Here is a 12,113-nt window from a genome sequence, read left to right as displayed (position 1 = left end):
ATCTTCTTATCTCAGCGGGTCCCTCAAAGACTGGGGAGCGGCATTTCCCACAGGGAAGAACGGGCTCAGAGGTCTTTCCGTGCAAGGGGGAACACAGGTGGGCTGTGAGGGATGAGGGAGCCCTTTGGCCCTGGCACTCCTCTGCACCAGGGTCGCGTGGCCGTGGAGCACCAAGGAAATGAAAATAAAAAACAGCTTGGGAAAAAGCCTGAAACCCCTTCTTCCGCTCGTGTGCAGATGCGATTGGTGGGGAACAGCGGCGGAGAGAGCGGGACGGCGGGCTGACTGCCCGCACAGCAGCCCCACAGCGGCCCCGCCGCCCGCTCCCGTCTCGGCCCGGCCGCCGCCGTTTCCCCTGTCCCGAGCAAACTGGGCCACGAGCCACCACCCCGTCTGTCCGCCCGTGCGCTTCACGCCTTTCCCCGTCCGAGCCGAACTCATGGCGGGAATTCTGCAACTCCCTGGAGGCGTCGGGAACAGCCGCCGGAGCTCCCTCAAGCCCGCAAAAAGTTTCTTCTCCCTTGAGAAAATGCGGCGTATAAAGTTCAGCCCCACGGGAAGAAGCCGCGGTTCCTACCGTCACCTTCCCTCTCCCCGCGCCGGAGCGCATAGCCCGCGGCAGAACCGTGTAGTTTGGGTTTCCTTCCCTCCCCCTTGCCCCCCTTCCACCTGAAGGAATTTATGACACAGATGAAAACTGAAACGGAGCTGGAGCGGCGGCCGAGAGACGCAGTGATGTCGCCGGGGGATTAAACGGGGTGGAGGTGATGTCACCGTGCCTGCACAGCAAAACGCACACATACACGCACACCCCCCACCCCCCGGAGGAGCGGGGCTGCCAAGGGAGCGCGATCGGCCCCACGTCACTCGTGCCACTGGTATAAATGCGGTCCCGCGATGTCCATGGCTGTCGGCGCGGCGGCTCCCGCGACTTGACTGCAGCCGGGCTCCGGGAGGCAGCGCCGCTCCGCTCCCTTCGGCCGCCGGGACCCGCGGGGCGGCGGCGGGCGGCGGCGGACAAGGAGGAGAAGGAGGAGGAAGAGGATGCTGCGCGCCTTGGTGGCGGTGTCCCTGTGGCTGCGGGTGAGCCCGCGGGCGCAGGGCGCGCCGTGCGAGGCGGTGCGCATCCCCATGTGCCGCTCCATGCCCTGGAATATCACCCGCATGCCCAACCACCTCCACCACAGCACCCAAGAAAACGCCGTCCTCGCTATCGAACAGTTCGAGGAGCTGGTGGCCACCGGCTGCAGCCCGGTCCTGTCCTTCTTCCTCTGCGCCATGTACGCCCCCATCTGCACCCTGGAGTTCCTCTACGACCCCATCAAGCCGTGCCGCTCCGTCTGCCAGCGCGCCCGCGACGGCTGCGAGCCCATCATGCGCCGATACAACCACAGCTGGCCCGAGAGCCTGGCTTGCGACGACCTCCCCGTCTATGACCGCGGCGTCTGCATCTCCCCAGAGGCCATCGTCACCGACGTGCCGGAGGGTGAGAACCCTGGGGGCAGCGAGAGGTGGGAGGGAGGACTCCCTCCACCCCCGCGGGAGGTCCCAGGCTGGGACGGGGGGGCTGCGGGACCCCCACGCTCCAGTCCTGGAGCCTCTACCGACAGTTTTCACTCTCTGACGCGCCTCTGTTTGCAGATGTGAAATGGACGGACTTCACACAGGGCTTTATGGTGCCGGACAGACCCCTGGAGCCTGACTGCAGGAGCCGTGGCCAGGGTGAGCCTAGGACGATCCCCCTCCTCCACCTCCCTGGAGACAGGGTCCATCTGACACCTCTCAACCTTTCTCCCTTCTCTTCCTTTGAAGAGCGGTGCAGGTGCAAAAAGACAAAGCCTACGCTGTCAACCTACTTGGCCAAGAACTACAGCTACAGTAAGTGCATGGGGAAATGCTTCACTTGGCCTGCCCCACATCTTCCTTGTGTCCCTGCAAGTTAGGCAGCTCTGTGTGGGTGCTGAACCCACATCAGGCCCCATCCAGCAAGTGTGGCATGGGAAGACTGCTCCAACACAGCCTTTCCAAGTGAGTGTTTGCCAGGGAATACCTAGTTGTAGCACACACCATGTGCAGGCAGTGGTAGTAATGGCACAGATGATGGTGTATTTCTGACAAATGCAGTAAAATGTCAGTAATGTGCACCTTTCTGCTCTGCAGAAGGGGTGGTTGCTGCTGCAAAGGTCACTTTAGTAAAGGCAGTTATGCCTTATGTGAGTGTGATGACTTTGGCCAGCTCCTGTTTTCATCCAGCAGATAGAATAAACAGGGTTTTTCTACCCAAATAAAACTTGTAAATGTGAACCAGCTGCATCAAAGTAAAAAGTTTTTAGAAATTTGTATATGCTTTTACTTATTAGCCTGAGTTCTGGCTGGTGCAGAATTATCAGAGATTAACTGAATTCAGTGACAATTTGCACCATCCAGCCGTGGAGATAGCTGATAGTTTTATTAGATGTTGGGTGACATATTGGCAACAAAAATAAGTATTCAGCCCTCTTTCCCCTTAGCTTTCCCCTGCCTCAGTTTTCTGATGGTGTGAGTCAGGAAGAATTCTAATTAAGATTAGATAAATGCCAGATTAAACCTAGTGTCAATACAAAGCCCCTATTAACTATGAGTTTTATATGCAGTATTGCTTCATTTTGCACTTTGTGGGTATTTTCTCAATGGCAGGTTTTTTCCCAGTCATTTATCTAGTTCTTCTGCAGTAGGGTTATAATATAGTTCAGTTCCTATTTGTTTGATATCAGATAAAAGCAAGTTTGTAGCTATTTGCTTCTTTGTTAGCATCTTTGGTGGGAATAATCAAGCTGAACCTCTAGCTTAGGTAGTTGTACAATTTTTGTTCATTATAGCATTTTGGTGCATTTACATGACTTATTCTTTTTATATAATTCTTTGATCTGTGTCAGTACAACATAGAGATATGTTTAGGTGGACCAATGATTTTCTATAGTTGCCTGAAACATATGAAAATAGTGATATCAAATGTCTGTTCCAAAATGAAAGACAGGTGTTAGCTGTGTAAATTCTGATTCCAGTGGTTTCAGTAGGAGTGTTCCTTGAGTAGAACCTGTATGTCGGGGTCCAAAATTTAATTCTATTGAATTTGTGAAATCAAGATTTTTCTTTTTGAGATGTAAGTATTTATTCAGCAGCCTGTGAGATAAATAGACCTATTTATATGGAAAATGAATGGAGGGACAAGATTTAATGAGATGAAAATCAATCTTTTTTTTTTCTGAAAACCTTTAAAATAAGACATACTGCCAAATTGTACTTTCAATTGTACCAAACAGACTTGAAAATGGATTGTGAGTCTCCAAAACTGAAATTCCTCACATGTTTTGTGTCTGTTATACATGTCCTGATAAAGGTAGCACATAAACCCCAGACTGCATTAACAGTGCTGGTCTCCTGTTTTCATTGTGTGAAGTTTATTCGAAATGTTATGAGGTTTATGTGGAAGCTTTTGACCCCGTGGCTGGCAGGGGCAGGCTGATCATCCTGTGGTCTGTACACTTCTCATGCTTCTTTCACTGAAGAATTTTTGGACAGTAGAACCCTTTCTATTTTGACATTTCCTAGAGACAAAATCCTTTATGTAAAAATCATACTTAATTTATTAGATCTGGTATTTTTCACAAGAGAGAAGGGATGAAATGCTGGAGTGGTAGGTGATGCCAGAATTTTGTAGGTACAAAGTTAGCCCAGGGATCATTTCAGAGCAATCTACAGTGCTTCAGCTTCTTGCATCTGTGCAGACATGCAGTTTTCCTCAATGAAAGGTAAAAATACAAATGATTGTGTATTCAGAGTCAGAAGAACCTTTTTCAGTATCTCGATTATATAAGGATCTCACTATTGGTAGAGAATCCAAAGGCAAAAGATGAAAAAAGGTATAGCTCAAGTAAGTCATGGAAATCCTAAGCCTCTTAGTTTTTTGACTATTGTTTCTAGCCTTCCCTTGTTTCTTATATTTAAGGAAATACTATATTTCCTGGTTACAATCTACAGGAAATGATTTTATTACTGAAAAGACTGAATTTGTGACAACTGTCTGAGGTAAATTATTCATTACTTAATCAGAAATAGCCAGATGTGGCTGGAGGATGGCTTAGATTTATGCAAAGGGTTCTTCAAGTCTGAGTTGAAGGAGTTGTTTGTGTGTGTGATTCCAGGCAAGATCGGTTGGTCTGATCTGGCAAAGACTTAAGCACATGTTTAATTTTACAGTTGTCAACAGTCCTACTGAAAACCAAATTGAGATCTGGCCTCTGTTATTCTAAGCCACTGTTCATGCCCACACAGGCAGAAGTAGTTCTAGTTTCACAACCAAAACAACAGCTTCCAATTCAATATATTTTATTTAATTTTGAGATGCATTTAAATTTCCAAGACTGTTTATTGTTCTCGCTCTTCTGTTTTTCTATTTGCAGTCATTCACGCTAAAGTAAAAAGCATAGAAAGAGGGAATTGCAATGAGATAACCACTGTGGTTGAAGTCAAAGACATACTCAAGTCTTCAACGCCAATTCCTCTGTCCCAAGTGCCTCTTCTTACAAATTCCTCCTGCCAGTGCCCACCTCTTCAACCAAAGCAGGATGTTCTCATTATGTGCTATGAGTGGCGCTCAAGGTGAGCTGTGATGTGTTGCAGAAAAGTGTTAGAGATGGCTGTGAGGGATGGGAAGGAGGACCAGTAAATCTCTCTTCCTCATCATAGGCTTGTTTTAGGATAACTCATACATACACTTACATATTTCCATTACCTTCACAGCTGACTTTCATCAGCCTCAGCTCTGTGCCATGATGTGTTTACAAAATTTGACTCACGCAAAAAGTATAAAATCTGGTGGCATTAGGTGCTGACGTCACATTGATAAAACATCATGCAGCAGTTCAGTCACCTCCAGCTTGGGAGTGTTTTTCCAGGACCACTTTCGACGGGGATGAGCTGCTTAGTGTGCAACAAGCCCAGTGGTGCCTGTAGATGATGGTCTGTGTTGGCAGGACCACATGGAAGGCATGTGGTTCTTCCTCACCAGGGGAGTGAGCAGAAGATGATACACATCCTCTGTCAGCAGAGCTGCTGGAATCAGAGCCAGGCCTTCTCCACTGGCCTGTCCATACTTTGGACCAGTGCCGTCAATGAGATGTTTCTGATCCCGCAGCCGTACCGGGACCAGCCAAAGCTGCAGCCATTGGAGCTCCAGCTCCTGGATGGCAGATGAAAAGTAAATACTCTTAGAGCAGCTTGCCAGTCCTGCTGTATGATTAAAATTAAAAACAAAACAAAACTAACTTTACCAGACCTTTCATCTGGCAGTCAGCCTAGCCCCAGGCATGGAAGGAAATCCAGCATGCTGGCTTGGATGGGAAGGAGTGATGAATAACAGCTCCCTTTTCTCCCTGGTTCCTTGAGGCAGAAGGGAACATCCCATCCACATTAGCACCCCAAGCGCACCAGTAGATGCCAGCAGAGCAGGTTGTGGTGTTACAGGTTTTGTCTAGGCCTGTGTGTTGTAGTTTGGAGGCAAGGCTGTCTGTAAAATGTGCAGGCTGGTTTTGCATACTGTGATGTTACTGTTAATTGGCCACACACACTTGTAAGGACCACGGAACATCCACATGTGGGACGTGGTGGGCCATGCCCATATTTTTAATGAGCTTTATGTTGATATTTTGGGAGCATTTTATAGGTGTTTCTAAAATTTACCATCTGATATCTTACTACTTTGTCTTGTTTTTGTCTTGTGAGCTAGCAGACACAGCATTATATTATTACTCACCTCTTTGCCCCTCTAGGTCTGGAAGTATTTCACAAATATTAATGTAGAGCTCTCTCTTTGTGTTAGTGATTTTAGGGATACAAGCTCTGACTCATGTAGAAGGACTATGACCAGAACAGCAATGGAGGAGCTCTGGGTTGCAGAGGATCCTCTGGAGGCTGTTAGGAAAGGGAGATTTCATAAGTCAAAGATCACAATCAGCATCTCCATTATTATGGAAAAAAACACGTGATTCACTAAATGTCTTGTGATGGTTTTTAAAGGTCATTGAGGTTTTTAATTTCATATAGTGTACTAAAGTGGATTTGAAAAAGAAACATAAATTATTATATGTGCTTCCTGTTGAACTCAGTGGCAGGAAAACAGAAGGTTTTGAGTTACAGCAGCTTTTTAAAATGACAGAGGCAGAATGAGTGGAAGCTGTACCTCCTCTGCAGTCAATGGCAAAATACCTATTGCCTGTTGTTAGGGTTAGAGCCTCACTGGATAATTTGACCTGAACAAAGCTGTGCCAGATGTACTCCATGTTGTGGTTTCATCCATGGCCGTATGGCCTTGGCATCAGTCCTGTTACATTAGTACAACATATTGGTCCTGATTCTCCAAGGTTTGCACTCACATTAGGCCTTTTATGTGTGGTCAAACTGGATGCACAGAGGCTAATGACTACAAGAGGCAGCATTTTGTACTGTGTTTGAGCTGCTAAGAGCAGTGATGCTATTCATAGAAACTGGAGGTCAGGTCCTGCTACACTATTTAACCTTCACCAGCCAGAACAGTGCTGTGTGATCTTATGTGCATTTATAACTATGTCTTGATGTTTCCAGCCAGCACTGGTGTCTAAATACAACCAGAACTTTAGTGGAATTTATATTAGGGCATGTTAAGGCCTGGTATCTTGACCAACCAACCAACCAACCAACCACCACCAACCAACCAAAAAAGCCTCAAAAGTTGTCACTGGGCTGGAACATGGAAATTGTGACATCAGACTGCTTTAGAATAAGCTGCTTTAGGAGCTGTTTAAAGCATATATATTTAATAGTCACATTTTTGCTTTGTTCATTTCATAACAACTAGACTCAGTGTTTTCATGCAGGAGCTAGCCAGATTTCACTGGTAGGCAAGTATGGCAAGTATCACTAACCACGCATCTTCCAAATTCACCTCAAAGGACTCATTAAAGAGTTAGATGTAGGAAACACATACTACCATCCTCATGTATTTATAGGTAGAAAAGGATACAATTGTAAGGGATCATATAATTATATTACTGTCTTTCAGCTAAGCTGTATTAGCTGGCACATATGAAACAGCTTCTTTTTTAAAGTCAGATCTGTTTAATCTACTCTTCACACAAACAGACAGAGAAACATATGGTATCCCATCAGCCCATCCATAAAACCTGTCAGTACCAGTACCTGTGGGTGCATTTCAACTCCAATCTGTGTCAAATCATTTGGAATGGCATCTCAGGAATCAAAATCAGAAATATCTATAATTTGTGTGTATTTCTTAATTTCAGGTTGATGCTTCTTGATGGATGTCTAGTTGAAAAATGGAAGGACCAACTAAACAGAAGGTTTAAGGTAAATACAACCAAAGAAAAGAATGCTGAGGTTCTTGATAAAAAGTTAAACACCTTTGTTTTACTTCAGATTGATTAACTTTGATGACTTTCAGATATCTGTAACTCCAGTGAGTATCATTATTTTCACTTGAACATTTTCAGCCTTTATAGTTACCCAAGTATAGGTGAAAGTTTGAATACTTTAATCTTGTGGTTTAGGGTCTCTAAAATTGTATTTCTATTTAATTTTACCCTGTGAGATGATCTTTGTATGAACTCTGGTTTCTTACAGTAATGTCTCTAGGAATTTCTTTCATTTCCCTGCTACCACAAGGAGCAATGATATGAAAGTGAAGGTGATATGCAGATGAGTACATAGCCCACATTAGATAAGAAAGGAAGTTAAAATCCTCTGCACTGGATGAATGTTTTTTTGCTGCATTAAAGATTACAGGCTGGAGACACACACTTCTCACCAGGTACTCCCTACTAAGACCCACCCAAAGGATTGGGCATTGTCTCTCTGGATTCAGGAAACACTGGAAGGAAGAGTCTTTAGTATAGAGACATGGGTGGCAGACACAGCAGATGCCCCTGCTTTTTGGGGCTTCAGGATAGCATTTGATATCACTCTCTGCTTGTAAACTCCTCTTTTTAAGATAAAGAAAGGATGCATTGAGAGAAGGTCTGATTCTTCCTCCCAGTTTTAGACATGGAAGAAAGTTATTTTTGGAAATCAGAAAGGTTTTCAGAGCATTAAGGGCATACATGTATGTTTAAGGACATACATGTGTGTTTTAATTGTGAGTTGATTGGCAGTTGATAGAGAGGAGGAAAAGAGATGTAGGAATCCATAAGAAAAAGCTTTTAGATTACAGACCAGCTTCTTGCAATGCTTCTCAATGCTTCAATTCAATGCTTCTCTCCTACCCTCTTCACTTACTCATCTGAAACTTATGTGTGGAAAAGAAAACATGCTTTAAATCTTTAAAAAATAAATACATGGCAATTGCAGAGGATGCCATGTGGGATTTAGAAGAATATTGACATATGACTTGGATTCCTGAAGTCCTTTAGCTGTCAACTTAATGGCCTGTTGCTGGCACACATTGTGTTTTAGTCACCTCCTCACACTGTTTTGTCATTTCTAATTGTGTCTTGAATCATGTTTGGGCTTTAGTTTTCAGATTGTCAAATAGATGCATGACTGCCAAAAAAATGCTCTTCAAAGCACATGTAATTTCCTCTCATATTAATAGTTTCAGAAACTAAATCCTCATTTAAACATATTTGAGTGGGACACAACTAAATGTCTGCTGATAGTTTTGGTTTTATAAACATGCATAAAATAACTGACCACACAGAGCCAGTATGGAGCTAGGTATCACAGTGGCTTCATTTTAATGCCCATCATTCATCTCTGAAGACTTGCATCCAAATTTTGTGTAGAGTTACCACTTACAATGGATGTTTTGAGCTGTCAACCACAGAAGACAGTTGTTAACATAACCACAACATTGCTGGTCTTTTCTTTAGCCAGGACAAGAGTCTGAGCTACAACAAAGTCAGTGCAGAGATATTGAATAGGCAAGCTGGAGAACATTTCTCTTGCTCTGATCACTGGGTAAATCCGCTGCCTTTAGCAATTTCAGAAGGGAAAGATAATAGAGGGGAGAGGTGAGATCCTTTCTGGCTTCTACTGCCTACCTTGTTTTCCTTAAAGTAGGTATTTCTGTTCCTAGAGGTCAAAGTCTGCAGTCTCTGTTGCTGTTCTATGGATCCCTCCATGTTTTGGAGAGTTGACCAGTCAAACTTACTGTAAAAACCTATTTTGTAACTACTGCATTATTGGATATGAAAATCTGACAGCTGTTATTGGTGCTTTTCAAAATTTCTTGGGGATGCTGCTGAATAAAGCTGCAGGTGCATTATTCAAACCATGCTATTGCAACTCTCAACACTGTGGTTTCACTGTGATCATTGCTATTGCCTGTCCATAGCATAAGCTTGTTCCTGCCCAGTCCTTTCCACCCCAGGGAAAAGCAGAAGCAGAAAGTAAATGCTAGCTCCCCTTGTGGCTGTGTGCTTAAATGTATATTCTGAATTGATGGTTTGATTCCTGTAGACTTTTCTGAGGAAAAGTCAAGTAGCACATCCAGCAAGACAGCAAGGAAGGGCCTTAAGAAGGAACTCCAATGTGCTGGTCCTGACTTTTTGATGGCATGATGCCAGCTCCCCTCTATTTCTGAGAAGGCACTCACATGCAGCATGCACATGAGATGGGCAATTGTCATTTCCATCAACTGGTGCCCCTCTAACCTAGAACACACTCCCTGCAAATAGCCATTACATGCTGACATCAATGGCCTTGCAATATAGAGCATGAGGCTGTTAAAGGGAGCACTAGCATCAGTGGTTCTGGATAGCTTTGATTAGGATGTAATTATTTATAATTATGTCCTTCCCTAACTCATCCTCTTTGTCTTCTGCATTTCTACAGAGGTGGGAACAGAGGCTGCAAGAACAAAAGCGGCGAACTGCGCGCAGTAAGAGCCAGAATTCAGGACGCAGTGGTCAGAGTGGAGCCCTGAAACCACAAACCAAGAACACCAACCCACTGATCAGTGGCTCCAAAAAGCCCATTAAAACAAGAAATGGCCAGAAAGAAATCAACCCCAAAAAAGTATGAGTGTGAATTCCCAAAAGGAAGGACTTTCCCTGCACGACAAGGGTCACAATCTGGCTTGGTCAGCATGTTTTATTAATCTGGAACTCATCGACTTAAAGAATTATGTCATTTTCTACATAGACCTCTTTGCTGCACTTTACTGTTACAAGGTTTGCTTATCCTTTCACTGCAAGCCATAGAGCATAGGTTTGCACTAATATGAGGTAGGCATATTCCAGCTGACTGAGCTTTATCTTTGGGCTCTGATTTCCCATCTAGACAGAACTAGCCTTGGCTGCCAGAGGTTTTGACTCCTTGTGCCAGTGGCCTGGTCTGTTTCCCTGCCAGATGTTGGAGAGCTGCATGGAGTTTCTCTCTCTCCTCAGCTGGTGTAGTAGTTGGTGAGTTAGTCTGTGAGTTAGCTGAGAGCTCACTAGACCAAGGCAGCTGAGGAGCAGCAGAAGGATGGTAACCTCTGGCAGATATCTCAGGCAGCAATGACTGCAGCTGCTGGAGCTGAACATATCTGCTATTTGGAATCACAGCCCTTGTTCAGAGTGTTCAAAAGCATAGTTTACCATTAAGCATCTGGGTATGCATTATGTGATTATTTTTATGAGTGTGCCGAAAATATGCTTACAGTGATATTATTTGATCTTGTGGGTTTGTGTAGTAAAAAATGCATTCAAAGCAGACATTTAATTTTTTAAATTGTACTTCAGGCTGGCTTCTGTTGTTCTAATTTCAAATATATTTAAACATCTAATTGAAAAATCTGTATTTTTTTGAAAGGACCGATTAAAGTGAACAGATCTGTAGAATTCTTAAAAGTAACACATTTGCTGTAATATAGCTTTGCTATGAAAACTGGAATTGAAGCTTTATTCTAAAGATAACTGACAGCTACTGTACAGTATTAAGGAGAAGATAGGGCTTCAAGTGGCTCAGTAATCATTTGGATAACTTTTTATCATTTGATACAATATTTCTAACCTTTCTCTGAGATCAAATAAATAAATAAATAAATAAATAAATCAGCTTTGTCCCTATTAATGAGCTTCTCAAAGCAACTGGCTATCTGCAGTTTTTCTTATCAGAAAGTAACATTTACTCTGAAAAGAGTGACAGGAAAACAGATTTTTTTATTTATGTCTTAAGTTTACTGACTTAACATTTTCTGTATGAGGTATTAGAACAACAATGGTGATATAAATCTAATCAATATAACTCCAAGGTGGCATTTGTGCTATTCCTTCTGAGGTGTACTTCAATGAGGCAGCATAGACAATACATTCTGATTTCATTTTCATGTAACACGCAAGAAGATCACCAACGTTAAGATCAGAAGAGCTCCTGATAGATGCCTGAAAGACCTTCCAGATTTCCTGTAGGAAGACTAAGAACTTGTCAATTCTGGTAAAATGAGGATTTTTATAATAGAGCAGTTCTACATCAGAAAAAAAAAAAAAAAGGAGTTCTGTGTAGATTATCATAAGGAATAACAATTGGTCATACCAGTATGTTGATCTTTGCCATGACAAAAATTCCAATGAAATTTGCATGTGTGAAATTCACAGCAAAACATGCTGGAGTGATTCTGGTAGCAGAATCATACTTGGTAATTTGCTAACGTGAATTTGGGACATAGATGCCAAGTTATGATATTTAAGACAGACACAGGTGTTACAAGAAAATGGAATAATAGCATATAGAATAATTTGAGGGGGAAACCAAACTAAATGGTCATTGTTGAGCTTTGAGTGTAGCACTACTGGTAATTCTGGGCAGGTGCAGTACTTTGTTGACATGGAACACCTGCAGAATTAGATCTAAAATTTATTCCAGGTGCCAGGAATGCTGAGCATATATAGGATATGTTGACTTTAGTAGGAATTATGTTTTCGACATGTCTAAAAAAACAGACTACAAACTTAGGTGCTTAAATACAGCCTATAGGTGGAACCTTAATCATGTTCAGTGAAATGGAAGAACTGAAATGGAAATCAAAGAAGACAGAATTTCACTTGCAGGTGACTAATTCAGGTTTGAAAATGCTGGCTTAAGTAAACATGATCTAAAAG

The 12,113-nt window shown here is 43.3% G+C and overlaps 1 protein-coding gene across 1 annotated transcript; it reads left to right on the top strand.

Annotated features, from left to right (window-relative positions):
• The first annotated feature begins 1,014 nt into the window (after positions 1-1,014).
• Positions 1,015-11,066, top strand: SFRP4 (secreted frizzled related protein 4). The gene is made up of 6 exons (XM_036406479.2): positions 1,015-1,486; positions 1,642-1,722; positions 1,813-1,878; positions 4,443-4,641; positions 7,320-7,383; positions 9,865-11,066. Exons 1-6 carry the CDS (start codon positions 1,045-1,047, stop codon positions 10,051-10,053), a joined length of 1,041 nt encoding a protein of 346 aa, XP_036262372.1. The 5' UTR covers positions 1,015-1,044; the 3' UTR covers positions 10,054-11,066.
• Positions 11,067-12,113: the final 1,047 nt, after the last annotated feature.

Source organism: Molothrus ater, chromosome 1 (assembly GCF_012460135.2).
Source record: "Molothrus ater isolate BHLD 08-10-18 breed brown headed cowbird chromosome 1, BPBGC_Mater_1.1, whole genome shotgun sequence".
NCBI lineage: Eukaryota > Metazoa > Chordata > Aves > Passeriformes > Icteridae > Molothrus > Molothrus ater.
This window is presented reverse-complemented; position numbering and strand designations above follow the sequence as displayed.

Excerpts from the sequence above, each read along its gene's own strand:
- SFRP4 (XM_036406479.2), top strand. The coding sequence starts at position 1,045 with ATGCTGCGCGCCTTGGTGGCGGTGTCCCTGTGGCTGCGGGTGAGCCCG. Across the intron at positions 1,487-1,641 it reads CGTCACCGACGTGCCGGAGG|ATGTGAAATGGACGGACTTC; the intron begins GTGAGAACCCTG and ends CTCTGTTTGCAG. Across the intron at positions 4,642-7,319 it reads TGCTATGAGTGGCGCTCAAG|GTTGATGCTTCTTGATGGAT; the intron begins GTGAGCTGTGAT and ends TCTTAATTTCAG.